Here is a 27,738-nt window from a genome sequence, read left to right on the forward strand (position 1 = left end):
CAGCCATGAGGTTGAGGTAAGAGCACATGTTTATTTCTGTAAACTGTGTTGGACGTCACAAATATTTCCTCATTTGACAGATTTTTCTCCTGTGTGAGTTCTCATGTGATCCTGTAAATGTTGACGCCATCTAAATGATTTTAAACAGACTGAGCAGCTGAAAGGTTTCTCACTTGAATGGATTTTAATGTGTTTATTTAAATTTCCGCTCTCTGTAAAAGTTTTGTTACAAACTGAGCAGCTGAAAGGTCTCTCTCCTGTGTGAGTTCTCTTGTGTGTGTGTAAATGATATCTCATTGCAAATTTTTTCTGACAAACTGAGCAGCTGAAAGGTTTCTCACTTGAATGGATTTTAATGTGTTTATTTAAATGTCCGCTCTCTGTAAAAGATTTGTTACAAACTGAGCAGCTGAAAGGTTTTTCTCCAGTATGAGTCCTCGTGTGTCTCTTCAGGTCGCCGCTTGCAATGAAACCTTTATCACACACTAAGCACCTGAAAGGTTTTTCTCCTGTGTGTATTAACATGTGATTCTGTAAATTTCCACTCTGTGTAAAACACTTCCTACAAACCGAGCAGCTGAAAGGTCTCTCTCCTGTGTGAGTTCTCATGTGTCTCTTCAGACTTCCACTGATTGTAAATGTTTTCCCACACTCAGAGCAGATCAATTGTTTCCCACCAGTTCTACATCTAAATTCACTGTCAGGGATTTCATTTTTCAAAGCCTTTAAACCTGACTGAGGTTCTCTGGTCTCCTGCCAATCATCATTGTGTTCATGCTCAGGTTCAGAAGAGTCTGCAATCTTGTCATAAGTATCTGGTTGTAAATGTGAATCTGAGTTCCTGGCTGGTTCTGGTCCCCCACAGTCCTCTTCATCATATTCCTTTTTCATGTGTTCTTAAACATCCAGACAGGTTTATCCAGACATACAGAGACTCTGGAGGGTCAGTACTGGTGAAGCTAACAGACACTTTCTAAACACCACGAAGGAACTCTCCGTTTCTCGCTGTTTCTACTGACGCCAAGCGCCATTTTGCTAAAAGACAGACATCCGGTTCCGCAGATACTTGGTGCGTAACCTACAAAATAAAAGCACATAAACTTACATTACAAAAATAATATTGAATTTTTCTTGCACTTGCATCTTTCTTACTAGCCATGTTTAGATCATCTGACTAAAGGTTGGGCGTCCTGCTACATTAAAGTAGGGGGTAATTACCTAAATTCCCAAACTAAACAAATATATAAGACACACACACACACACACACACACACACACACACACACAGAGCAGCCTGTTACATCAATGAAAACGAAAGTTACGAATGTAACTACGGTTCTATAAATCCTGGATGACCGCCAGAGGCGGTGCTTAAAGCACTGGATATCTCCACCTCGCGCATGCGCATTTCGAGTACCAATAACAACATAGTCACCTGTGACCCCCACGTGACACCGGGAAGGCTATATCTTCCGGTGTCGTAAGAGGATCTGTTCCCAGAATCTTCTCGCGAAAACACGGATTCTGAGTGACAAGATGCTCTGGCGGTCATCCAGGATTCATAGAACCGTAGTTACATTCGTAACTTTCGTTCTATTTCATCCTTACTGACCGCCAGAGGCGGTGCTTAAAGCACTGGATGACCCATACCAACAAGGTCACAAAGAATCCAACACCCACCCCACTCATCGGGGGCAGCAGCGCTTGGACACGGGACCACACCCATCGGATGGGGAGCGGTGACGTTGACACGATAAAAACGTGCAAATGTGCCAGGTGACGTCCATGACGCCGCAGCACAGATTGCCTCCAGGGGCACCCCTCTTAGTGCCGACCCATGATGTTGAAACACTCCTGGTGGAGTGACACCTTACCCCGGATGGCGGGGGGCGGCCACTGGCCCCATAGGCATGCGTGATCGCATCCACAACCCAGTGGGACCGCCGCTGCTTGGAAGCGCACGGCCTCTGTTAGGGCCACTATGACACACAAACAGCTGTTCCGACTGCCGCATACCGGCAATATAAGCCTATTATATATTATAAGTATATTGCATACCGGCAATATAAGCCTCAAGTGCCCGTACCGGGCACAGCAGCTCCAACTGACCATCCTCAGACAGGGAGTCAAAGCGTGCGAGCTGGATAGGCTGGTTAAGATGGGCACGTAAAAGCACCTTGGGTAGGATAGCCACATTCGGCCACAGGACCACCCCTGAGCCCTCAGGGTTCCACCGCAGGCAGGTATCAGCCACGGAGAGGGCATGCAACTCTCCGACCCGCTTCGCAAAGGTAATGGCGAGCAGAAAAGCCGTTTTCATAGAAGCCATTTCAACCCTACCTGGGTCAAAGGCTCAAAGGGAGGAGCGGACACGGCCTCCAGCACCAGGGGCAGGACCCATGCTGGAGCCCTCAGGGTCCTAGGGGGACGCAGCCTCAGAGCCCCTCTAAGGAAGAGGGACACCAACCTGTGGCACCCCCCTGTGGCTTCGTCGGCTTTTCTATCTCGTGTTGGGAAGAAATAGCAGCCACATAGACTCTTAAGGTGGAAGGAGCGCGACCACCATCCAGCAGGGACTGCAGAAACTCCAGAACAGTGGCCACAGAGCAACGTGCTGGATCTACTGCCTTATCCACACACCAGTTAGAGAACAGCCTCCATCTGTTCTCATATTGAACCCGGGTAGATGGTGCCCTGGCATTCAGAATAGTACGCCCGACGTCCGCAGGGTAAACCCTCAGCAGTGGGTCGGGCCCTGTAGCGGCCAAGCCCAGAGCTGGAGGCGACCGGGGTCCGGATGCCAAATCAGACCCCCCAGCTGTGAAAGGAGGTCCGTCCTGTAGGGGAGGCGCCACGGAGAGCTGCAGCAGAGCCTGCGCAGCAGTGGAAACCACAGTCTCCCTGGCCAAAGGGGGGGCCACCAGAAGGAGCCTGTGGCCCTGCAGAAGTACCCGCTGGAGTGTTTGGAAGAATCAGGGGCAGCGGTGGGAAGGCATCCAGAGGACACTGCGGCCAATCGTGAGCTAGAGCGTCCTGGCCAAGGGGGCTGGTCACCTCCGTCCAGGAGAACCAGAGGGGGCGATGTGTCGACTCCGCCGAAGCGAAGAGGTCTACTTCCGCCCTGCCAAAAATACCCCCCAACGTCTCCACCACTTCCGGATGAAGCCGCCACTCCCCTGGTGGGGGCTTCTGCCGCGAAAGAAAATCTGCGGCCAGATTCCATTCCCCTGGTATAAATACTGCCCGCAGGCTGGCCAGACGGGGATACGCCCAAGTCAACAGGCTCCGAGCTACCTGGAGAAGCTGTGTAGACCGGGTGCCCCCTTGGTGGTTGATCTGGGCAACAGTGGACATGTTGTCCGATCGAACCAGCACATGCTTGCCCCACAGGTGAGGCAGAAAGTGAACAAGCGCCAGATGCCCAGCACGGAGCTCTAGCGCGTTGATATGAATGTGGTGCTGGGCCGGCCACTGCCCCTGGGCAGTCCTGCCCTGCCATACCGCGCCCCACCCCGAGAGGCAAGCGTCAGTCGTGACCATCTCCCGGCGGGATGGAATGGCGCCCAGGGGTACACCCACAGACAGAAACAACCTCTGTCTCCATGGGGACAGAGAAAAGAGGCCGAGACACCCTGACCTTCCGGTAGCCGTGCCACTTGGGGTCCAAGTGGAGGCTGTTCAGCCACACCTGTAGTGGGCGCAGAGACAGCAAGCCCAACGGCACCCCAGCTGAAGCAGCTGTCAGTTTGCCCAGGAGCTGGAGGAACTGAAGGAATGGCACCATCCTGCCACCCCTGAAGAGGGGAAGGCGGAGGAGGATGTCGTCTACACGCCGAGGCGACAGATACGCCCTCATAGTGACCGAGTCCAGGACCATCCCCAGGTATACTACCCGTTGGGATGGGTCCGGGACACTCTTTGAAAAATGTACTGTCAGGCCCAGCCGGGCCACTTGCTGAAGCAGCCGAGCCGCATCCTGGGCCACCAGACACCGGGATGGTGCACAGACCAGCCAGTCGTCTAAATATGGCAGAACCTTCATGCCCTGCTTCTGCAGGGGTGCCAGAGCTGCCGAAACAACCCTGGTGAACACCCGCGGGGAGAGGGAGAGGCCAAAGGGAAGAACCCTGAACTGAAAATGCCGGCCACGAAAAGCAACTCTCAGGAAGCATCGATGGTGCAACGCAATTGGGACATGGAGCATCCTTTAGATCTACAGTGGTGAACCACTCCCCCCTGGTCACCACACGAAGCGTGTCTGACGCGGTCAGCATGTGAAATGGAAGCACCTTCAGGAACCTGTTGAGTCCCCTCAGGTCGAGAATGGGGCGAAATCCGCCACCCTTCTTTGTTACCAGGAAGTACCTGGAGTAGAACCCCCTGGGGTGTAGCAGAGGGTCCACTGGCTCGATTGCACCCTTGGCCAGGAGGGCGGACAACTCCTGGCTCAGAGCTAAGGCCTTCGCCGGATCGTTGACAACAGTCATTTTGACCCGGCTGAAGGCCAGGGGCCGGCGTCAGAACTGCAATTCGTACCCCTGGGTTAAGGTGGAAACCACCCAGGGGTCTGAAGTACAGGCAGCCCAGTAACTGAGCTGCTGTTGGAAAAAACATCCGACGACCGGCCCCGTGACCCAGCGCCTGCCCCCCCCGCCTCTCGAGGCTCTGGGGGGGCGACGGTCAGGCTGCGGGGCACGAGGCTGCCGGGAAGGTAGGCGCCCGGGGGGCCGAAAGTCATCAACAGGCTGCTGAGCAGGCCGCTGAGACCTCCGCAGGCCACCAGGGTAACCAGGTGGCTGAGAGCGCTGCCGGGGGACAGCCGAGGGGCCCCTGGGCCTGCTAGGAGCGGACACACTCCTGCGTAGACCGGATAGCCGCTGCCTGGTCTGAGCAGCCTGGGCAGCTCTCTCCTAGCCTGGACAATGGTGGACATTGTGCGCCCCAACTCCCTCGACATGAGGGCAAATGCCTGTAACGAGGCATCACTCAGACTCTGCAGCGACGGATCAATCTGCGCCTGCTGCAGAGAGGTAGAAAGGCCCAGCAGTAGGTGAGAGAGGGAATTGCCAATCCGACCCATGCGTGCCGCAGCATCATAGGCCTTTGTGAGAAGGTCGTCCGTGACCGTGCACTGAGGCCGGGGACACCTGGCATCCGGCCTCAAGCCTCATCAGGAGCCAAAATGAGGGCCGCAATGGCAGGCTCAACTGGTGGCATAGAGCCTAGCCCAACCTGTGCCGCATCCTGCATGGCAGCCAAGGTCCGGGCGTCTGAGGACGGATGGGAAAAGGACCTGGTGTCCCTCCAACACGCATGAAGCTCCTTCAAGTACTCCTCTGAAGGAGGAACAGTGAGTGTGGTCGGGGCAGGGCTGCGCCTGAAAAAGGCGCTAGCCTGAGCCGCGTCTGTCTGTGGCACATCCAGCTGTAGGCGAGCAAGGGCCATACGCATGATGGCCCCGATAGGTGTCTGCTGCCTCCTGCTTCCTGTTACTGGGAGCGGGCGTCACCAGCAAATAATCAATAATCAGACAATAATTAGCTGTGAGCGTAAGCGCTGCTGCTAAACAAGAGTCAAATAATAGCGTTACCGGGAGCGGGAGCGAGAGCACTGCCTTCACCAGTAAGCAATCAACAACGGACAATTAGCTGTGAGCGTAAGCGCTGCTGCTAAACAAAAGTCAAATAATAGCGTTACCGGGAGCGGGAGCGAGAGCACTGCCTTCACCAGTAAGCAATCAACAACGGACAATTAGCTGTGAGCGTAAGCGCTACTGCTAAACAAAAGTCAAATAATAGCGTTACCGGGAGCGGGAGCGAGAGCACTGCCTTCACCAGTAAGCAACCAACAACGGACAATTAGCTGTGAGCGTAAGCGCTGCTGCTAAACAAGAGTCAAATAATAACGTTACCGGGAGCGGGAGCGAGAGCACTGCCTTCACCAGTAAGCAATCAACAACGGACAATTAGCTGTGAGCGTAAGCGCTACTGCTAAACAAAAGTCAAATAATAGCGTTACCGGGAGCGGGAGCGAGAGCACTGCCTTCACCAGTAAGCAACCAACAACGGACAATTAGCTGTGAGCGTAAGCGCTGCTGCTAAACAAGAGTCAAATAATAGCGTTACCGGGAGCGGGAGCGAGAGCACTGCCTTCACCAGTAAGCAATCAACAACGGACAATTAGCTGTGAGCGTAAGCGCTGCTGCTAAACAAAAGTCAAATAATAGCGTTACCGGGAGCGGGAGCGAGAGCACTGCCTTCACCAGTAAGCAATCAACAACGGACAATTAGCTGTGAGCGTAAGCGCTACTGCTAAACAAAAGTCAAATAATAGTGTTACCGGGAGCGGGAGCGAGAGCACTGCCTTCACCAGTAAGCAACCAACAACGGACAATTAGCTGTGAGCGTAAGCGCTGCTGCTAAACAAGAGTCAAATAATAGCGTTACCGGGAGCGGGAGCGAGAGCACTGCCTTCACCAGTAAGCAACCAACAACGGACAATTAGCTGTGAGAGTAAGCGCTGCTGCTAAACAAGAGTCAAATAATAGCGTTACCGGGAGCGGGAGCGAGAGCACTGCCTTCACCAGTAAGCAACCAACAACGGATAATTAGCTGTGAGCATAAGCGCTGCTGCTTAAACAAAAGTCAAATAATAGCGTTACCGGGAGCGAGAGCGAGAGCACTGCCTCCACCGGTAAGATACCCCAAACAGCAATGAGGCAAACAAGAGCTGGGAGCGGGAGCGAACACACTGCCTCCACCAGTAAATAATAAACAACAGATAATTAGCTTCACTAGCGTAAGCGCTGCTGCTAAACAGAAGTCGAATAAAAGCGTCACCGGGAGCGGGAGCGAAAACACTACTTTCACCGGCAAGCCACACAAAAACAAATTGGTTAGACACCAATAACATTGAGAGCAACCAACAAACGCCGACACAAACCTGACTCCACGCTGGTCTGGTCTCAGACGAAGATCAGCTAGCCACAGCCTCTGGAGGACGGGTTGCCCGCGGCTCCGACTGTCGTCACGAGGCTGCACGCAGCCAGCTGTAAACAGAAGTTTCCAACTTCCTTCTCAGCACAAAGTGCAACACGGTACATGCGCAGCGAGAAGATGAAAAGGAACAGATCCTCTTACGACACCGGAAGATATAGCCTTCCCGGTGTCACGTGGGGGTCACAGGTGACTATGTTGTTATTGGTACTCGAAATGCGCATGCGCGAGGTGGAGATATCCAGTGCTTTAAGCACCGCCTCTGGCGGTCAGTAAGGATGAAATAGAACACACTTGGAACTCTTGTTTGTTGTCGACAGCCAGACTGAACACAAGCAGACTAAGACACTACTGCAGAGTATGTGAGCTTCATTCATACATTTCTGCACATTACATTTACATTTAGGTCGTTTAGCAGACGCTTTTGTCCAAAGCGACTTACAATAAGTACATTTGTCAAAAGAAGGAAACAAAGAAACCACAACATATCATTGCCGATAAAGTAAGAGCTAAAAATAGAACAAGTGTTAGATCCTCATCTGAGTAAAGTAGTACCTTAAGAGCAACAGTGCTACGATCAGAGTGCTATAGGTAAGGGGTTTTTTTGGGGGGGGGGGTGTTAGTGGGTCATGCTATGTAGAGTCGAGGTGAATCTGAACAGGTGAGTCTTGAGCCTTTTTCGGAAGATGGCAAATGGGTCATTCCGTGTCATTTCATCAAATTTCTGAAAATCTTCCCACCTGACCATCTCAGAATGTCCTGAAAAAATTCAAGTACAAAGACACACTTGTTACTAGGACTAATCCAAAATATTAGGTCTCTACTGTCAATAGTTTTCTCATGAAACATCATTGAATGAAGGGTAGTTTAGACGTTTTTTGGCATCATGCTCTGAAAAGCCATTTTTAAACAGCAATATCTGGAAAACTATCTCACCTGTGGCCTTCAAAATTTTTACAGAGTATAACTGTTACTAATAGCCTCCAGACATGGAATATCAGGGATGTAGCTCAATGATAACCTAGTATGGTAGGTACTTAAAAAGGGGCTTGTTGAAATAAAGTAGTACATTTGAAGAGTGGCTGAGCTCCCATTTTTGCAGATAAAAGACTTCTATCATTTCTGCCTCTATCTCTGGTGTTAGCTTAAACATTCTACAAAATATGGTTTCTCTTAGATTATTGGTTTCACAGATATTAAGGCTCAAAAATGGAAGTAAACACATCTTTGCCCAACTTCAGAGTCATATTCCAAAAAACTGACAACACGTATCAGGTCCAAACTTACTTTTTTTGAAAGATCATATTCTTGTTAAAATCATATTTAAAAATCGGGAGGGTGTTTTGCCTCATTTTGTCGCAGTGATTTTTTAAAATCCTGATATTGGTGGGGTTTTTGTGTCCGTTTTTGGTACTGCATGTCTTATTATCCTACCAGTAAACATCACAGCAGGGCAATTCAAATGTGTTTTTTACCATTTACCAAAGACTTACATGTGACTAAATGCTACTGATACATTTAGCCTTACGAAAACATTAAAATGTAGCACAGTTGTAGTTACAGAGGCAATACATCCTTGAATGTGAGTTAAACATGCTGAAAGCAGCTTTTAATGTCTTATGAACAAACACAGCATAATATTGAAGACTGTACATTTTGTCATACTTTAAGTATATAAATTACACAACCAAATCAAATAATAATCTTAATTTGAGCATAAAGATTTTACATTACAGTAGAAAAGTCTCCAAAGTTTGATATTGAATAGCAGTTTGTCTATATGCTCACTATGAGACAATATGTGAGTTATGATCAGAAATGGTGGATAGGAAGTATCAGAGATGTTTCAGATGAAGATGAAGATGTACTGGTTCAGTTCATGCACCCACATGACCCTACGAAGAGTTTCTACTGGCCAAGAAGAGAAGACGTGCAATGTCCCACTGCAGCATAGAATTGCAAGATTTGACGTTCCCTCTACAGAAACTGGGCACATATATGCCATCAAAAAAGATGAGCACAACAGAGCAGAGATGTACATTAGACAATTTGTAAAGTGACTGCCAAATTAATGAATGTGACAAAGGAATTGGATCTAAAAGAGAGGGAGACAAACTGTTATTCAATATCAAACTTTGGAGACTTTTGTACTGTAATGTAAAATCTTATGCTCAAATTAAGATTATTATTTGATTTGGTTGTGTAATTTATATACTTACAGTATGACAAAATGTACAGTCTTCAATATTATGCTATGTTTGTTCATGGTTTAAGACATTAAAAGTTTGTATGTTTAACTCACATTCAAGGACTTATTGCCTCTACAACTGTGCTACATTTGAATGTTTTCGTAAGGCTAAATTTATCAGTAGCATTTAGTCACATATAAGTCTTTGGTAAATGGTAAAAAACACATTTGAATTGCCCTCCTGTGATGTTTACAAGTAGGCTGTTAGGACATGCAGTACCAAAACCAGCCACAAAAACCCCACCAATATCAGGATTTTAAAAAAATCACTGCGACAAAATGAGGCAAAACACCCTCCTGATTTTTTAATATGATTTTAACAAGAATATGATCTTTCAAATAAAGTAAGTTTGGACCAGATACGTGTTGTCAGTTTTTTGGAATATGACTCTGAAGTTGGGCAAAGATGTGTTAACTTCCATTTTTGAGCCTTAATATCTGTGAAACTAATCATCTGAGAGAGACCATATTTTGTAGAATGTTTAAGCTAACACCAGAGATAGAGGCAGAAATGATAGAAGTCTTTTATCTGCAAAAATGGGAGCTCAGCCACTCTTCAAATGTACTACTTTATTTCAACAAGCCTCATTTTAAGTACCTACCATACTAGGTTATCATTGAGCTACACCACTGATATTCCATGTCTGTAGGCTATTAGTAACAGATATACACTGTAAAAATTTTGAAGGCCACAGGTGAGATAGTTTTCCAGATAATGCCGTTTAAAAATGGCTTTTCAGAGTATGATGCCAAAAACCGTCTAAACTACCCTTCATTCAATGACGTTTCATGAGAAAACTGTTGACAGTAGAGACCTAATATTTTGGATTAGTCCTATTAACAAGTGTGTCTTTGTACTCAAATTTTTTCAGGACATTCTGAGATGGTCAGGTGGGAGGCATTTGATGAAATGACACGGAATGACCCAAATGACTCTGACATTACATTGCATTAGCCTGCAGATGACAGGAGCAGGAGGTTAAATGCTCCTTTCAGGTGCGGACAGCGTTGAGAAACCAGAATAAAGGGTCTCCAGCGTCCTCTCACGCAGGCTGAAACAACATCGCTCCACTTTAACTTTCGTTATTAACCTCAGTGGTTTTACCCCGCTATTAGTGACGTCGGTGCTCAGCTAAAATCCCCATTGGCTCAGACGGAGGGTGAAGTCAGCGCTCCTCCTGGTCTCAGCCTCACTTCAGCCCGGATAGAGCAGCAGCTCGGACGTCATCACTTTGCCTCCACAATAATAACAAGTGAAGAGTTGAAGACAGCTTGAGAAGGACAGGTGACGATGGAGACGTGGACTGTGCTTCTTCTCCTGGCCGTCGGCCTCCACAGCGCGGCCGCAGGTGAGTCCACACTTTAGTTGTTGGCTTTTAAGTTGCTCGCTTGTAACAGAAGAACTGCGTCATGTCTTTAAGCCCTGTTTATATGAGCCGACGCTTCTTCTTCTCAGACTTGAAACTAATGTGATGATGAGGAGTGTAAACTACTAACGATGCTTCCTGAAGAAGAAACCACTCCACGAACTGGAAACTAAACTGCTTTCTGTCAACCAAAGTCAGGAACACGACTGACCTAAACAGGGCTGGAGCCTGTACTACGAAGCGAGTTCAACATACCCAGGGTATCTTTCAGAGATCAAGCTTAAGTTACCCTAACAAAGGCAATCGGAGATAAGCGGTCACACGAAGCTGGTTATCAACTCGTTAACTCAACCCAGGGTTTACCTGTCCAGCTATGAGCGCGTGCACATGAAAGAGGCGGCGTTTGCAGCATTTGACCAATCACAAACATGGATCAGTCTACGGCAGCGGAGCGGCGTATTTCACGTACGAGGAGCGAACCCTAATCTTACAGAAATACGAAGAAATTTAACATATAATACAGGCAAAAAGCAACAGTTTCATCTGTCAAATGCAGGAAGGACAGCTGGCAAAAACTCACCGACTGTGTGAATGCGGAAGTCGTGGATAAGTCTCCGGAGCAGGTTATGTTCCTGATAAGAGATACGTCTCTGTCCCTGACGATGTTTTATATGAGAGATCCAGATTCTCATCGGAGGGAAAGACTTTTCTGTGTCAGCATACAGCCTACTGACCACTATGAATTATGTTTTTAACTTCTTCGTATTTCTGTAAGATTATGGTTCGCTCCTCGTACGTGAAATACGCCGCTCCGCTGCCGTAGACTGATCCATGTTTGTGATTGGTCAAATGCTGCAAACGCCGCCTCTTTCATGTGCACGCGCTCATAGCTGGACAGGTAAACCCTGGGTTGAGTTAACGAGTTGATAACCAGCTTCGCCCCAGGTATCGATGGAAAGACAATGAAGCCTATGAATGAAAACAAACTTTTTTGTGACAATGATCATGACTAAGGGGCCGATCTACCAGTTTTATGTACCAATAGCAGTGTTTCCCACAGGATTCTATGGTGGGGGGTCTTGCGATCTTGTAGGGGGGTCGGGGAGTATGCCCCCCCCGGGAGAACATTTTTAATAGATTTAATTTTAATGCATCAATTTGCTGAATTTCGAGAACCAAAATATGACATCAATTACTGACCAATTTCTTACAAACTGCTGGTACTGATACAAAATGTTGACATACTAAATGGGGTTGAGGAGTTTAAGCATTCAAGAAAAGATGAAAACAAAAATGACTAAAACACAGAGCTGAGCCTTCCAGGGTTCCCCAATTAGTTTTCAATGAGGGCCAAATTATGTCCAGGTTGCCAAGTCGAGGGCCAATTGTCTTTTTTTTTTCATTGGACCACTAAACATTGTTTTATGTGCAAATGTTATTATTGTTGCTGCTATTATTAGAAGTATTATGATTGTAATGATTAGTACTACCAGTGGTAGTTGGTTGTAGTAGCAGATAGTAGTAGTAGTCATAGCCTGTGTTGAGGGACAGATAAAAAATGTACACTTGAAAGAAAATAAGTCCAATATCAACGATTTATTTATTTGAATGCCCCTGGAGAATATTTTGATCAACAACAAAAAACAACAGCACTACAGCAAGTGGTGCACAAGAGGAAAAAATATTGTATAACAGTGGAGTTAATGATATTTGTTTGCAGCGTCTTGCTTTTGTCTTGTAATTTGCAGACGGTCCCTGCGCACTCGCCCGTTCTCCGTCCAGACCGGACGGCTTATTTATGTAAAAAATCTGTGTTTTGGTGCTTGTAGCTCGTAGTCTATGATATTACGGTGGGAAAGAGGCATCATTTGTGTTTAAAAACGTTTCTCTTCAGATTTATTGATCCCGAATCTGTGAATATATTTTCAACTTCACCGACTCTTTATTTCAGCAGGTCATTGCATAGTGTCACTGGGTCCGCACGGGCCGGACACTTTGCTCTTGCGGGCCGGATTTGGCCCGCGGGCCGCTAATTGGGGATGGCTGCTTTATACTATTAATTTATTATGACTAACTATTATTATTATTATTAATATAAGTGGGTGACTATTCCTCAGCCTTCCTTGGTGTTTTGGTTTTGACATACGCGCACGCACTGTCAAACTCGCGCAGCTAAGGGGGGGGGGGGGGGGGTCGGCGCGGGGGACGCCTTGCCATGGCGACGGGGGAAAACAGAACGTTGATGAACCAAACCAGCCACGAGGATTTCCCCTTATAATAAGCGCTGCTGCCCTCCTGTTTAGGCCTATCATTGGAGCCGCCAGTTAAGTCCATTCAATGTGTGGGAAACACTGAATATGTATCATGACTAATACCATTAATAACACTAGTAAAAAAAAAAAAAAGGCTCGGCCCAAAATCGCCATCGGCCCGATGGGCAGTCCAGCCCTGGACCTAAATATGAGACTCCTTCACTATTTCATATCAGAATAAACACAGTTTTCAAGACAAAAGCACCAGAAACATGTTTGTGTTTGTTGAGTACAGCAGATATTATCAACGTGTATTGAATGTAGTTCTGTTGGATTGTGTGTGCAGGAAAACAACATTGTTCAGTGATTTGTTGAAGATAAAAACTGAGATCATGACGTTCATCTTGTGTTGCAGAGATTCACTCTCTGAAGTATTTCTACACGGCGTCCTCTGGAGTCCCAAACTTCCCAGAGTTTGTGGCTGTTGGGTTGGTTGATGACATTGAGATGGCTCACTATGACAGCAACACCAAGAGAGTAGAACCCAAGAGTAGAATCAAAGAAGATGATCCTCAGTACTGGCAGACTCTGACTGAGTTCTTAGTGGGTTCCCAGCAGTTCGCCAAAAACAACATTGAAGTTTTAAAGCAGCGCTTCAACCAAACTGGAGGTTTGTTTATGTTTGACTTTATTCTGACAACATTTGGTTTATACTTTCATCCTGTATTTTAATAAACACACACACAGTCAGACAGGAACATGACTGAGACTACTGGATGCTGCTGGACTACACTGGTTCAGTGTTGCTGTCCATCCCATAATAAGCTCCAGAGGTCTACTGACCTGAGAGCAGGTCCAGTGAGCGTCCCACAGCGAGCTGCTTCACAACAAGTGTGCTGCAGCAGCAGCAGCTTGTTTCAGGACACACAGCTGATGGAGGAACATGAGCGGCTGCTTTCTGAACGGACCAGCAGGACTGGAAACGGGACCCGGGCTGCTTCTGCTGGTCCACATACCAGACCAGGCTCAGCAGGTTTCCATGAAGCGGGCTGACTGGACCTCATGGTCCACGTCTCCTTAAGATCTCAGCGTGTCCATCCCATCAGATATATGACTCACAAATATATGCTAGAAGGACAGCTTAGATTCACTGTCCGTGCCCCAGTGTGTCTGTGCCATAATACACATTTATATAACGCTGGAAGAAGGAATCCACCAGTTGATCAGCTGTTGATCCTCAGAGGAAGTCTTTATTTCATAAATATGTCGAACATTTTCTAGTTCCACTTTCTCTAATATGAGAAATGTTTTATATCATTTTATATTAAATACTGTTCAGTGTTGTTCAGACAGAAGATTTGAAGATTTCACCTTTAACCTCTCAGAACTTTTTTCTGAATTAAAAAAACAACGATTGTGACATAATCAATAATCAGAAGAATAATGAGCCACAAATATGGAGGATATTACAGAGTATTTAGTGTATTTATTCCACAATAAACAATTAATCGACATTAAACATTTTCTCGTTCCACTTTCTCAAATATGAGAATGTTGACTGATTGATTGATTCCTCTTTATGGATTATCAGAAAAAGAAAATAGGATCACATGTCAAAGTGAAAACATGTATTTCCATCGTGATCCAAAGATGTTAGAAGACAAAGTAAACACAAAGAAGACATTCAACATAAAAACGACATAAAAAGTTAAAATATATTTCATCACCTGTTAGAGAAATAGAAAAACATCTCCAACACAAACGAGGAAAAATAACATCATCATCAATCAATCCATAAAAACTCTCTCTCTCTCTCTCTCTCTCTCTCTCTCTCTCTCTCTCTCTCTCTCTCTCTCTCTCTCTCTCTCTCTCTCTCTCTCTCTCTCTCTCTCTCTCTCTCTCTCTCTCTCTCTCTCTCTCTCTCTCTCTCTCTCTCTCTCTCTCTCTCTCTCTCTCAGGTGTCCACATTTACCAGAGGATGGCTGGCTGTGAATGGGACGATGAGACTAATGAGGTTAAAGGTTATAATCAAGAGGGTTTTGATGGAGAAGACTTCATAGTGTTTGACCTGAAGACAGAGACATGGATCGCTGCAAAACAACAGGCTCTCCTCTTCAAACACAAGTGGGATCTTAATAAAGCTCGGACAGAAATATTTAAACACTACCTCACCCAGATTTGTCCTGATTGGCTGAAGAAGTATTTGAAGTTCGGGAGCAGCTCTCTGCTGAGAAAAGGTAGAATCACATGACCTGATGTGGTTTCATGGACACCATGTTCATGTTCCTTCTTTTGTTTCTAACCGACAGTAACATTACACACATGTCACCAACACACACACACATGTCACCAACACACACACACACACACACACACACACACACCTTCATCCCTCTGCCTCCTGTCTGTCTCAGTTCCTGTCTCTCTGTCTCTGTCTCACCCTCTGTCCTACCTTCCTCATCGATGTCTCTCCTCTTCATCAGTCTCATTATCTCTTCTGTCTCTTCTTTTCTCACTTATCTTCACATCACAGTTATTTACATTGAATACCCCTACTAAAAAAAACAGCTTAGACCAGCTTAGGCTGGTTAAGATGGTTTTAGCTAGGTTTTGGTCAGCTGGTCTTAGCTGGTCAGCTGGTCTTAGCTGGTTTTAGCTAGGTTTTCGTCAGCTGGTCAGCTGGTCTTAGCTGGCCAAGCTGGTTTCAGCTAGGTTTTGGTCAGCTGGTTTCAGCTGGTTTGATGGTTTTAGCTAGGTTTTGGTCAGCTGGTCTTAGCTGGTCAAGCTGGTTTTAGCTAGGTTTTCGTCAGCTGGTCTTAGCTAGTCAGTTGGTCTTAGCTGGTCAAGCTGGTTTTAGCTAGGTTTTCGTCAGCTGGTCTTAGTTGTTCAGCTGGTCTTAGCTGGTCAAGCTGGTCTTAGCTGGCCTTGCTTGGTCAGCCTGTCTTGGCTGGTTCAGGTTTTGTAATGGTAATGTAGCGCCTTTAGCCTGATCGACAAAAACACACTATGACACCTACAATCTCTCTAGATTCGGAGAGCTGGTAATAGTTATTCAAACACGATAGCATGAAGTTCACAGTTGACAGTTTATTGCCACAGGTAAGTAATATTTTGCAGTGTATGAAAATAAAAGACCTATCACATCACCTACATATCTTAAACCATAGATTATATATATATTTTTAAACTCTTTTAACTATAAATTAACAGTATACAATTATTCTATTTAACAACTTTAATGCAGTAAAAAACATTATGCACATAATGCATAATGCTTTAATCAAAAGCACTTTTTCTATCACAACTGACATTATATCAACACAAATATGCATCATATGCCATCTATTTCCCTCTTATATGGTCCAGTAGTGGCAATTGAGCTTAACAAGCTACACCATTAGCATTTCCATTACAAGTAATACCTGAGTTAGCTTAGCGGCGCTAGCCGCGATTAGTATTAGCTTCGCGCAAGCTCAGCTAGTGATCTTTTTTCAGTTACTTTTTCAGTTACTTTTCCAGGTTCACAATGATACTGCAGATACCACTGTGGGTTTAAAACACTAGGAAACATATCGGGGACTTCGACTGTCTTTATGAACATACTCCAATGAAAGTAATTTTCTCACATCATGTTAATATCAACAGCTAAGGCCTAGCCCCTTTGGATTTAGCATGGTTCTTACCGGAGTTTTCACAGAGGCTTAACACGGTGAAACTGGCTCCTCTCTCTCTCTCAGGCACACTCACGCGATGTTCCCTTAATAAACAGAAGATGTATCAAGATACTGCCCGAGTAAAATTACGTGGATTTCATCATGTTACATACCCCGGTTCGTCAGGTCGTTTACGTGCGGCTAGTAGCTCGGCTCTGAGTTAAGCCCTGATTATGCTTCCGCGTAGTGATCACGCAACGGCCACGCAGTTGCTTGGAGACCGTGATGGTTCTGCGTTGGGTTGACGTGTCGAAATGCAATTCAATGCAACACCGGTAAAGGGCGCTATGTTTTTTATAAAGAATGACCGACCGACCGAGACTCTTGGCGTATATCGTCGTTAGCCTCGTTATAGCGTATTTGTTTACTTTCCGGCTTTAAACATCCACAATTTTTCAGAACTTGGTGTTTTATTTCTTTGTGCAAAAGCGACAAGGTGCAAACAATAAAACGAGGTGAAAACAATAAAAGTAGCCTTTTAAAAGTTTAAATGGCGGTGTTTATGAGTGGAAACCGGATAGCGGTCTCCAGCGAGTTAGCGGACCAATCACAGCCAATGCTGCTGCATTGGTGTTGCATCGCCTCGACGCGCGTCTAGGATTTTTGGGAGGTACACGTCAGGCCCTTGCGTTGGACGTTGGCACTCGGCACAGACTGAGATCACGCTCAGCTCAGAGTGAGGTCACGTTTAGTCATGACACTGCAGTGAACGGGGTCCAGAGAAAAAGCTAAATTAACTACCTTAAACAAGGCTCACCTAAATTGTTTATGTTAGCCTAAGTTTACGTTGTATAGGTAAAATTCACACCACTTTACATCGCCGTCAGACCAGGCTTTATTTTGGCACTACATTTTCTCAACCGCAGAACCCCTGTATCCCTACGCATTAGCGTAACTGGGCAACAGCTGATCTGCGAGCGGAGGAACAGCGCGAGGCCCAGTTGCTGGACGAGAGGTTTACTTTCGGTAAAAACGAAACTTATCTCCATATCCTAGTGCGAAAATAATTTCACCATGCCCGATCTGACCACTTGCTACAGCAGCAATGTCACATTACATGTTTCAATTTAAACACAACACACTAACTGACTCTCATCCCCCACCCCCAACCATGCACACATAATTTATTTCCTGCTTATACATTGAAAACCATCTAAAACCATCAACCAGCCTATTCAACCAGCTTCTACACCATCAACCAGCTAAGACCATCTAAAAACATCAATCAGCTTAAACCACTAAGACCAGCTAAAACCACCAACAGGCCTACTGAACCAGCTAAAACCATCCACCACCCTATTCTACCAGCTAAGACCATCAACCAGCCTATTGAACCAGCTTAAACCATCCACCACCCTATTCGACCAGCTAAGACCATCAACCAGCTAAAACCACTAAGACCAGCTAAAACCATCAACCAGCGTATTGAACCAGCTAAAGCCATCCACCACCCGCTAAGACCATCTAAAACAATCAACCAGCTAAGACCAGCTAAAACCTTCAACCAGCCAGTTTTACCAGCTAAAACCATCTAAACCCACCAGCTAAGACCAGCTTAAACCATCAACCAGCTTCTTAAACCAGCTAAAACCATCAACCAGCCTAAGCTGGTCTAAGCTGTTTTTTTTAGTAGGGACATACAAACATAAATCATGTATGTGTCACTAAGGCATTTCAGATACATCAGACATGATCATTAATACACAGCAGATCATAATAATAAGGATAAAGAACCTCTAACCCGTCTCTCTCTCCTCAGAGCTTCCCTCAGTGTCCTTCCTCCAGAAGACTCCCTCCTCTCCAATCAGCTGCCACGCTACAGGTTTCTACCCTCAAAGAGCCGAACTGTTCTGGAGGAGAGATGGAGAGGATCTCCATGAGGACGTGGACCTCGGAGAGATCCTCCCCAACCACGATGGAACCTTCCAGATGAGTGCCGACCTGAAACTCTCAGTGGCAGCTGAAGACCGGAGCAGGTACGAGTGTGTGTTTAAGCTCTCTGGTGTGAAGGAGGACAAAATCACTACACTGGACGTCATCAGGAGCAACAAAGGTGAGACTGAGACCAGAAGTGATGAAGGTGGGAAGCACACGCTTAGTTTACGGGAACAGTTCATATGTTTTTATGTGGACGTGGAGTTTTGTTTCCTAATATTGTTTAGTCGTCAGTTTCTTTCTTCTAGTTTGTATCTATAATTTTAAGGCTTTGATTAATATTAAATCAATGCAGGTTATCTCATTTCACAGATTTGATTTGTGCTGCATGTTGACTGTTTACATTGATTTTTAGAGAAACATAATCTTGTTTTGTGCTCAACAGAGAATCCCGCTGACATGACCACCGTCATCATCATCATCATCATCGCTGCAGTGGTACTTCTCGTCCTCGGTGTGATTGGATTTCTGGTTTACAGAAGAAGAACTGTAATTTAGAGACCCAAACAGACACTGGGGCTGCAGTTGAATAGTAAAAAGTATTGCATGAAAGTCATTGCTAAATATGTAAATATGGATATAGTTTGTTTTCGTGAACGGCCGAGGTGTGCGGCACTTTAAATGTTGGCCTCACAAGGAATGTGGGTCGGTGTAATCTCCTTTCCTTTCGTAAAGGAAGATCTGTTGGGTGCAGTCGAATAGTCTTTTTTGCTTAGGAAGGTTCCTAACTGAAGAAGTGACCCGGAAGTTAACAAGTGGCCGCCATGATAAGAGCTGGTCGAATTCTCTAAATGCAAAGGAAAGGAGCTCCAATGCTTCCTTTCAGAGCTCCTTGAGCATAGGATGCAATGGACCTGCCTATGTGAAAGGAAAGGAGATTACGCCGACCCACAATTCTTTGCGAGAGCAACATTTAAAGTGCCGCACACCTCGGCCGTTCATGAAAACAAACGATATGTGTATTTGCATAGCCTATTTAACAATGACTTTCATGCAGACATATAGTAATTGGAATAGTGATGATAAATGTGTGTGGACAGTGATAATAATTGAACATTTTTTTATTTTTTATTTCAATCATCTTACAAACTTGACAAAAACGAAACTAAAACCACAAATGAAACGTAAATAAAGCAACCGGTCAAACAGGAAGGAGGACCTGCTGGACCTGAAGCCGGTCAGTGAACCAGCTGTTTATAAAACCAACATGTGGAGAAGTGGACGACGCGTTTTTTGTAGTCCATTATTGTAGTTTCTCCAGCGCAGACGCATCAGCTGTCAATCATCAGCGGCCGCGTTATAATGACGTAGCTTAGTGAAAGTCCGGTCGGATTCTCTGAGCACCGCGGTCGACTATTCCTAAGTCCTTTTGAGTTCTCCTATCGCCTTTCCTTAACCCCGTGACGTTTTCCCCAGAGGTCAAGGAATAGGAGATAGGAATAGGAGTTAGGACCTTATTTTTTGACTATTCGACTGCACACCTGTTGCATCCTACACTAAAGGAGATCTGAAAGGAAGCATTGCAGCTCCTTTCCCTTCAAATTTAGAGAAATCAAGCAGCTCTTATCATGGCGGCCACTTGTTTACTTCCGGGTCACTTCTTCAGTTAAGAACCTTCCCAAGCAAAAGAAGAAGATTCCCAAAAACAGGCCGGCAAACTGACATGGAAACAGAGGGAACCCACAGACTATATACACCAGGACTGATTAGGAACGGGGCCCAGGTTGTAAAACATGAGGGCAGGCTGACGAGACTATCAGACACAGCTGATAACACCCCCCCCCCCCCCCCCCCCCAAAAAAAAAACACCCTTACCTACAGCACTTTGATCACAGCACTACTGTACTTAAGGTATGTTTGCTGAACAGCAACTACTTTACTCAGACAAGGATCTAACACTTGTTCTATTTTAGCTCTTACTTTATCGGCAATGATATGTTGTGGTTTCTTTGTTTCTTTTGACAAATGTACTTTTTGTAAGTCGCTTTGGACAAAAGCTAAATGACCTAAATGTAAATGTAAATGTTGGAATATTAGAAATAGCTTGTCGTTCCTTGAATCTCCAAAAGTAGAGCCGATGACAAAGTTTTCAGCCATCAAACTCCTCTTTAAGTGATTGTTTTCTGATATTTATTTGATCCTGCAAATAAAAATCTATTTAAATTAATTGCCTTCTGGTCTTTTTCTGCACCACTCAGCAATATAAAACAACACTGTGATCTTAGAATACATACCGAAACATCAGTTTGAACATTACAGTTAAGAGCTTATAACTGACAGGAAAACATCGGACCTAAATTATAACTACAAATCCCCTCACAACCATGAAAAACAGTATAAAAGAGGAAAAACAAGGACACCTGGTGGGCAAGGTAAACTGGTGCGTGAGGATCTGTGAAAAAAATCTACAAAACTTTTATTTTGACAGTCAAAACAACACGATGGTACTGTGTTCTGCATCCCATCCTCTCCTAATGCAGCAGAAACACTCATACAAGCCTTCATAACAACCAGACTGGACTATTGCAACATCATTCTCTATGGCCTCCCCTCCACCGACCTCCAAAAATCCATGTTTGCGGTGGTTATTTGTGTTGAATAAAGCACAAAGTCAGAAACGTTTCTTTACGGAGGGTTTAATCGATTTCTGGCTCCTTCTTTCTTATGATGCACACATGTATATCGGACCTTCCTTTATGTCTTTAAGCACTTAGAAAATGCAGAAACAGATGCATGATTGTTTTTTTTAACAAAGCATAAGGTTTTACATCAGGATTACATGAGACATGGGAATTTCCATCACATGGTTGGGGCTGAAAACTAAGAGGGAATGTGTGGATGTTTAATATATTTTATAGTATTCAACTTTTCAGTTAATAACAAAATGTATGTGTAACAGCCATGAGGTTGAGGTAAGAGCACATGTTTATTTCTGTAAACTGTGTTGGACGTCACAAATATTTCCTCATTTGACAGATTTTTCTCCTGTGTGAGTTCTCATGTGATCCTGTAAATGTTGACGCCATCTAAATGATTTTAAACAGACTGAGCAGCTGAAAGGTTTCTCACTTGAATGGATTTTAATGTGTTTATTTAAATTTCCGCTCTCTGTAAAAGTTTTGTTACAAACTGAGCAGCTGAAAGGTCTCTCTCCTGTGTGAGTTCTCTTGTGTGTGTGTAAATGATATCTCATTGCAAATTTTTTCTGACAAACTGAGCAGCTGAAAGGTTTTTCTCCAGTATGAGTCCTCGTGTGTCTCTTCAGGTCGCCACTTGCAATGAAACCTTTATCACACACTAAGCACCTGAAAGGTTTTTCTCCTGTGTGTATTAACATGTGATTCTGTAAATTTCCACTCTGTGTAAAACACTTCCTACAAACCGAGCAGCTGAAAGGTCTCTCTCCTGTGTGAGTTCTCATGTGTCTCTTCAGACTTCCACTGATTGTAAATGTTTTCCCACACTCAGAGCAGATCAATTGTTTCCCACCAGTTCTACATCTAAATTCACTGTCAGGGATTTCATTTTTCAAAGCCTTTAAACCTGACCGAGGTTCTCTGGTCTCCTGCCAATCATCATTGTGTTCATGCTCAGGTTCAGAAGAGTTTCCAATCTTGTCATAAGTATCTGATCCACCACAGTACTCTTCATCATATTCCTTTTTCATGTGTTCTTAAACATCCAGACAGGTTAGACTCTGGAGGGTCAGTACTGGTAAAGCTAACAGAGACTTTCTCAACACCACGAAGGAACTCTCCGTTTCTCGATGTTTCTACTGACGCCAGGCGCCATTTTGCTAAAAGACAAACATCCGGTTCCGCAGTTACTTGGTCGGTAACCTACAAAATAAAAGCACATAAACTTACATTACAAAAATAATATTGAATTTTTCTTGCACTTGCATCTTTCTTACTAGCCATGTTTAGATCATCTGACTAAAGGTTGGGCGTCCTGCTACATTAAAGTAGGGGGTAATTAGCTCAATTCCCAAACTAAACAAATATAACACACACACACACACACACACACACACACACACACACACACACACACACACACACACACACACACACACACACACACACACACACACAGCATAGAGCATCCTGTTACATCAATAAAAACACACTTGGAACCCTTGTTTGTTGTCGACAGCCAGACTGAACACAAGCAGAAAGACACTACTGCAGAGTATGTGAGCTTCATTCATACATTTCTGCACATTACATTGCATTAGCCTGCCGATGATCACAGCAGAGCTGAGCAGCAGGAGGTTAAAGGGATAGTTCGGAATTTTGGACATAAGTCCTATTTTCCAAGTGAGCCGGTGTGTTCGAGACGTCTGGAGACGTTTACTGCCCGTAAATAGGCAATCGAACCGGGCCAAACTGTCGGCACTTATACCCCCAATGCTGTCTGAAAAGCCCTCGGAGCTCACTCAAACACCGGGCAGCCCACGGCCACGCGAACCCACAATTACGCACTGCGAATCGGACCTCTGCTCCGTCCGTAGACCCGTAAACCCTCGAACGCGTTGCGGGGGATTCCCTCCTGGCACCACCAGTCTCCGTTTGTTCGGTTCTCAGCTCCAGCTTTCTCAGTCTCCACAGACGCTCGTTCACGTTCTGCCCTTTGAGCATCCCTCTTGTGCAATTCTTCCTCTGTATATTCAGGCTCGTACAGGTACGGTTGGGATTTGGGTGGAAAAAAACTCCTCATCCGAGTCTTCAAAAGTTTCAGTATATTATCCAAAAGTGTCCATTTCTGTGAGATTGAAGAAACTAGCACTGCAGGCTACTCTGCGTCTGTAGCAATGACAGCAGGTAAACAAACTATTATAGAACCGGTAACTTATAAGTGCTAGGTGATATCACTCCGCCGCTGCCATAGCCTACTAGGAAGTATGACACGCTGCTGCTGCTGCTGCTGCTGAGACATACATCCTTAAAAATGCAAGGTTGGTTTTATTTCAAACATTCTATCAACACAGATATGTACATCGATAGTCTGCCGTTACAATGGATTTGCCTCGGGTGCACTGTGGAGTCGGTATAAGTGTTTTTAATGCCATGCTAACTAGAACCATTGACTTGCGCTAGCCATAGCATAAGCGAACTCGGCAACTAGAAGAACTGAATGAAATGTCTTGAAAACGTCTCCAGACGTCTCGAACACACCGGCTCACTTGGAAAATAGGTCTTATGTCCAAAATTCCGAACTATCCCGTTAATACACAGGAGATCATAATAATAAGGATGAAGAACCTCTAACCCGTCTCTCTCTCCTCAGACCTTCCCTCAGTGTCCTTCCTCCAGAAGACTCCCTCCTCTCCAATCAGCTGCCACGCTACAGGTTTCTACCCTCAAAGAGCCGTACTGTTCTGGAGGAGAGATGGAGAGGATCTCCATGAGGACGTGGACCTCGGAGAGATCCTCCCCAACCACGATGGAACCTTCCAGATGAGTGCCGACCTGAAACTCTCAGTGGCAGCTGAAGACCGGAGCAGGTACGAGTGTGTGTTTAAGCTCTCTGGTGTGAAGGACATCGTCAACACACTGGACGTCATCAGGAGCAACAAAGGTGAGACTGAGACCAGAAGTGATGAGAAACATTATTAGAAACATAATAATCAAACCACAGTTCAGAGGTCGTAGGTGCCGTATTGAATGAACTACTGGTCAGTTTTAGAGGATGAGTAGAATGATTTAATAACTGGATGAATGTATGTATCTGTCAGGAGATCAGTCAGGATCACATTTTCAAAAGGACCAACAAACACACTGAATACAGGATTGTGGTCCGGTTGACAAATGGAGGTTCTTCTCCTGGAACCTGCTTCATCTGTTCAGGTTGTGACTATTTCCTCTTGTTTTGTGCTCAACAGAGAAGCCCACTGACATGACCACCGTCATCATCGTCATCGCTGCAGTCGTACTTCTTGCTCTCGTCCTCGCTGGGATTGGATTCGTGGTTCACAAAAAGAGGAACTGTAAGACCCAAACGGAGACGTTGTCTCATCTCTTCTTGATTTCAGGCTTTGAGTTGGTGACTTTATCCAGCAAACTTCAACAACAAGCGCTATAAGGTCACGACTAGAAGACACAAACTCATATTCAAGTTCAACATTCATTATATTTTTATTGTCAGATTCAGATTTCATCACATTTGCTCCTATTTTTCATGTATTTTGTTTAATCCCAGTTTTTCTTTCAGACAAATGCCCGCATACTTGTTAGTACATCTTGTTTTATTATATTTAACATTTTTGTTGCGTTGATTTCCAAAAGTGGCTTTCACTGAGTGCTAAACTTGGTCAAGGTTTAATTCCTGCTGAAAACAAAATGTGAAGCGACCAGCAGCATGGGGTGTAAGGCTCAGAGAAACAGCGCCCTCTGCTGCTGCTGCTGTAGTCACCATGTCGTCTGGTCTGTCATGTACTTAACAAAGTCTGCGTTCATGCTGATGAGTGTTCAAGTTGTTACTAGATAAGAGTTGGTGCTGTGTGTCGGTTCAATGCAGCAAAGTCATTGGAAACAGTTTAAACTTTATTTCTAAACAATGTAGATATAGTTGAGAGAGTCATCTTTTATTTTTAATTCCAGATTACCTCATCTAAATAAACAGAGGTTGTTGTAGATTGTATTTAAAATGTTATACTTTGACTAGATCCTCATACCGACTGTGGTTTACACTGTTTACAAAGTTTGAATTCCCGATTCAAACTTTAAATAATAATAACATTTAAAAATAATAATCACTTGAAAAGCAGTCGCTCCCTGTATTTTAAATTTCATTACAATTGCATGGAAGGATGAATGAATGAAATGTTGCGGTGAAGGAGGATTCTCTTATTTGTGTACTTTATTGCTTACAAATGATGTTGTTCAACTACAATATTAATATATTGTATGGTGAAAAGGTAAAGTAGAAAATAATAAGAATGAAATGAATACAAAATAAAAGGTAGGCTAGTATGATGCTGCAGATATACTGTGAATGTGTATATATATATATGTGAGTAGTAACACTATAGACTAGAGAATGTCATGACAGTCACCCAGGATTGGCCTTGTGTTGATTTATTTTGTTTTGTTTTTTAGATGAGAATACCCCATCTGAGACTTCAACTACAGAATCGTTGAATATCCAATCAGGTCCATATCCATCTGTTTGTCCGTACAAAACGCTTCTTTATCTGATTTTGTCCTTTACTTGACTATTGTTTTGTATTTTGGTCTCTTCAGACTCGGAGAGTTCAAGCAGCAACACACCGTTGAATTAAAGGTAACTAATGTGTGACGTCTGTACTATCCCAGTGGTTTCACACCTTCCATTCCTGATACCTTATTGCCATATTATTACGTTTTGCACTGTATTTGACAGATGTGAGTGACTGCAGGAAGAGGAGGGTGAACTTCAGTCCATAACTTCAGACTCTGTTATGTACAAAGTTTGACACAATCTAAAATCTAATATAAACAAAAGAGCCGGATCACCGACAAAACCGGTTTAATGTCCCCTAAATTCATGTGGCCAAAACATTAACGTTGCCAAACGCAACAAGGCTTTAAAAGGAGCAATAATCAATATTTGCGAATTAAAAATGTATCAAATGACGATGCGTAATTGAAAAGTGACTCGTCCGAGGATAATTGATGCTGTCAGTGATGTCATCGAAGATGCTCATTGATTGGAATACGACATTTCAAAATTAGGTTGGTATATATTTTACAAGTACGATTTGGATTTTTGCTTTTTGTTTTAGTTTACAAATATAATTTTGAAGTTTGTGTGTTCATCACTAAATAATACAGCATAGCTGAACTTTAATACTTTTAAATGCTTTTTAATGCTGTCAGGCTTTTCACAAATGTAAATTCACATGTCGACACACATCCATGAACGTGCATTCACATTTTCATATCTACACTCGTAGCATCCGGCAGTTTGATGATAACGAGAGATAACAGATATTAGAGTTTTTCTCTCCGTTGTTGGATCAGTGTTGCTGACCCCGACACACACACACACAAACACACACACATTATATACTTCAGAGTTTATTTTCCACTTGTGTGAGTAGTTTGTATATTTCTTGAAAACGTAAGATTGTTTTTACGATGATTGACTTCCTAGAGGTTTTTCTTCGTGTATCTGGAATATGATGATGTGTCAAACAGCCTGTTTTCTCCAAACGGCGAATGATGATGCAACAATTCGTCGTCCCGTCGCTGCAATAAGAACGCCTTTCTAGCTTCTTGTTAGTCGTTCGTACACCACGGCGTCTGCACTGCAACGTAAACGCATCTGCATGAAGAAGCAGCGTCGTGAACAAGTGAGGACTTTTAGAACGTGAGTCTGCCGGTGGAGGGTCAAACAAACACACGACTTGCACCAAGGAGACCGGTGTCCCAGACCCGTGTCCCGGAGTGTTGCTGCTTTCTTTTAAAAGATCTGAGTTTCCACACATTTCCTGTTAACTTGTTTCCGTACATATGCGGCGTAGATTACGTACTGATTTGAAGCCCGACCGTGAAGTTTCCTTAAATCTAACTTAGTTGTGCGACTGCTTCGCTGTGGCTGAACGACGTGGGAAAAGCCTAAAATGCTTAACGACAGCACGTGGAAATGTGCCGTTTATTATATGTCTCATGACATCCAACACTCCACTTTCATCCCCACTTTCTAATCTCACTGGAAAACATATCTATTTAGACAAGCCTCCTCCATTTAATTCAGTTGCTCCTTGTACACTGATTTATTAGGGTTTGCTCGCTGTGATGAATGTCTGATTGATGCTCTCATTGTTTTTATTTGACTTTGTATGGTGACCTTGAGTGTTTAGAAAGGCGCCCATAAAGGAAATAAATTATTATTATTTGTTCACATGAGATCAGGTTGTTTCATCTCTTTTGATGTGTTTTTGAAATATATTTATATTTTTTATATATTTATATTTATGATCGGGGGTCCTTAAAGGCTTCTGGGCTGTTTGGAGCTTCTCAGCACACTGATGGTGAAAATGAAATGAGATGTTTCTGAAAGTATGTCCTCCTGGTGTTTTGGGACAGCGGACGTCTGCTCTCTTAGTTTGGTAGAAACTGAGCAGCGATGCTCAGAATCACTTCTGGTGTTGCATCAAGTAGATGATTGTACAACTAAGTTGCTCAATTTAATTGCTTTTCTACTTTATTTTTTTTTTGTCAATAAATTGTCCGATATTCCAAA

The 27,738-nt window shown here is 44.4% G+C and overlaps 1 protein-coding gene and 2 long non-coding RNA genes across 3 annotated transcripts; 2 read left to right on the forward strand and 1 right to left on the reverse strand.

The window, feature by feature from the left end:
* The first annotated feature begins 10,449 nt into the window (after window positions 1-10,449).
* On the forward strand, window positions 10,450-20,677 carry LOC311028075 (class I histocompatibility antigen, F10 alpha chain-like). Its single transcript, XM_084032347.1, has 5 exons — window positions 10,450-10,592; window positions 13,278-13,532; window positions 14,821-15,099; window positions 18,335-18,628; window positions 18,896-20,677. Exons 1-5 carry the CDS (start codon window positions 10,535-10,537, stop codon window positions 19,006-19,008), a joined length of 999 nt encoding a protein of 332 aa, XP_083888473.1. The 5' UTR covers window positions 10,450-10,534; the 3' UTR covers window positions 19,009-20,677.
* Window positions 19,516-23,777, reverse strand: LOC311028082. The gene is made up of 2 exons (XR_014598685.1): window positions 20,320-23,777; window positions 19,516-20,276 (listed from the first exon to the last, which is right to left on the reverse strand). It is a non-coding gene; the product is annotated as an uncharacterized lncRNA (long non-coding RNA).
* Window positions 23,778-25,608: 1,831 nt separating this feature from the next.
* On the forward strand, window positions 25,609-26,001 carry LOC311028090. The gene is made up of 3 exons (XR_014598692.1): window positions 25,609-25,664; window positions 25,755-25,794; window positions 25,894-26,001. It is a non-coding gene; the product is annotated as an uncharacterized lncRNA (long non-coding RNA).
* The last annotated feature ends 1,737 nt before the right edge of the window (window positions 26,002-27,738 follow it).

This window comes from Eutrigla gurnardus (assembly GCF_963514095.1).
Source record: "Eutrigla gurnardus genome assembly, chromosome: 17".
Taxonomy (NCBI): Eukaryota; Metazoa; Chordata; class Actinopteri; order Perciformes; family Triglidae; genus Eutrigla; species Eutrigla gurnardus.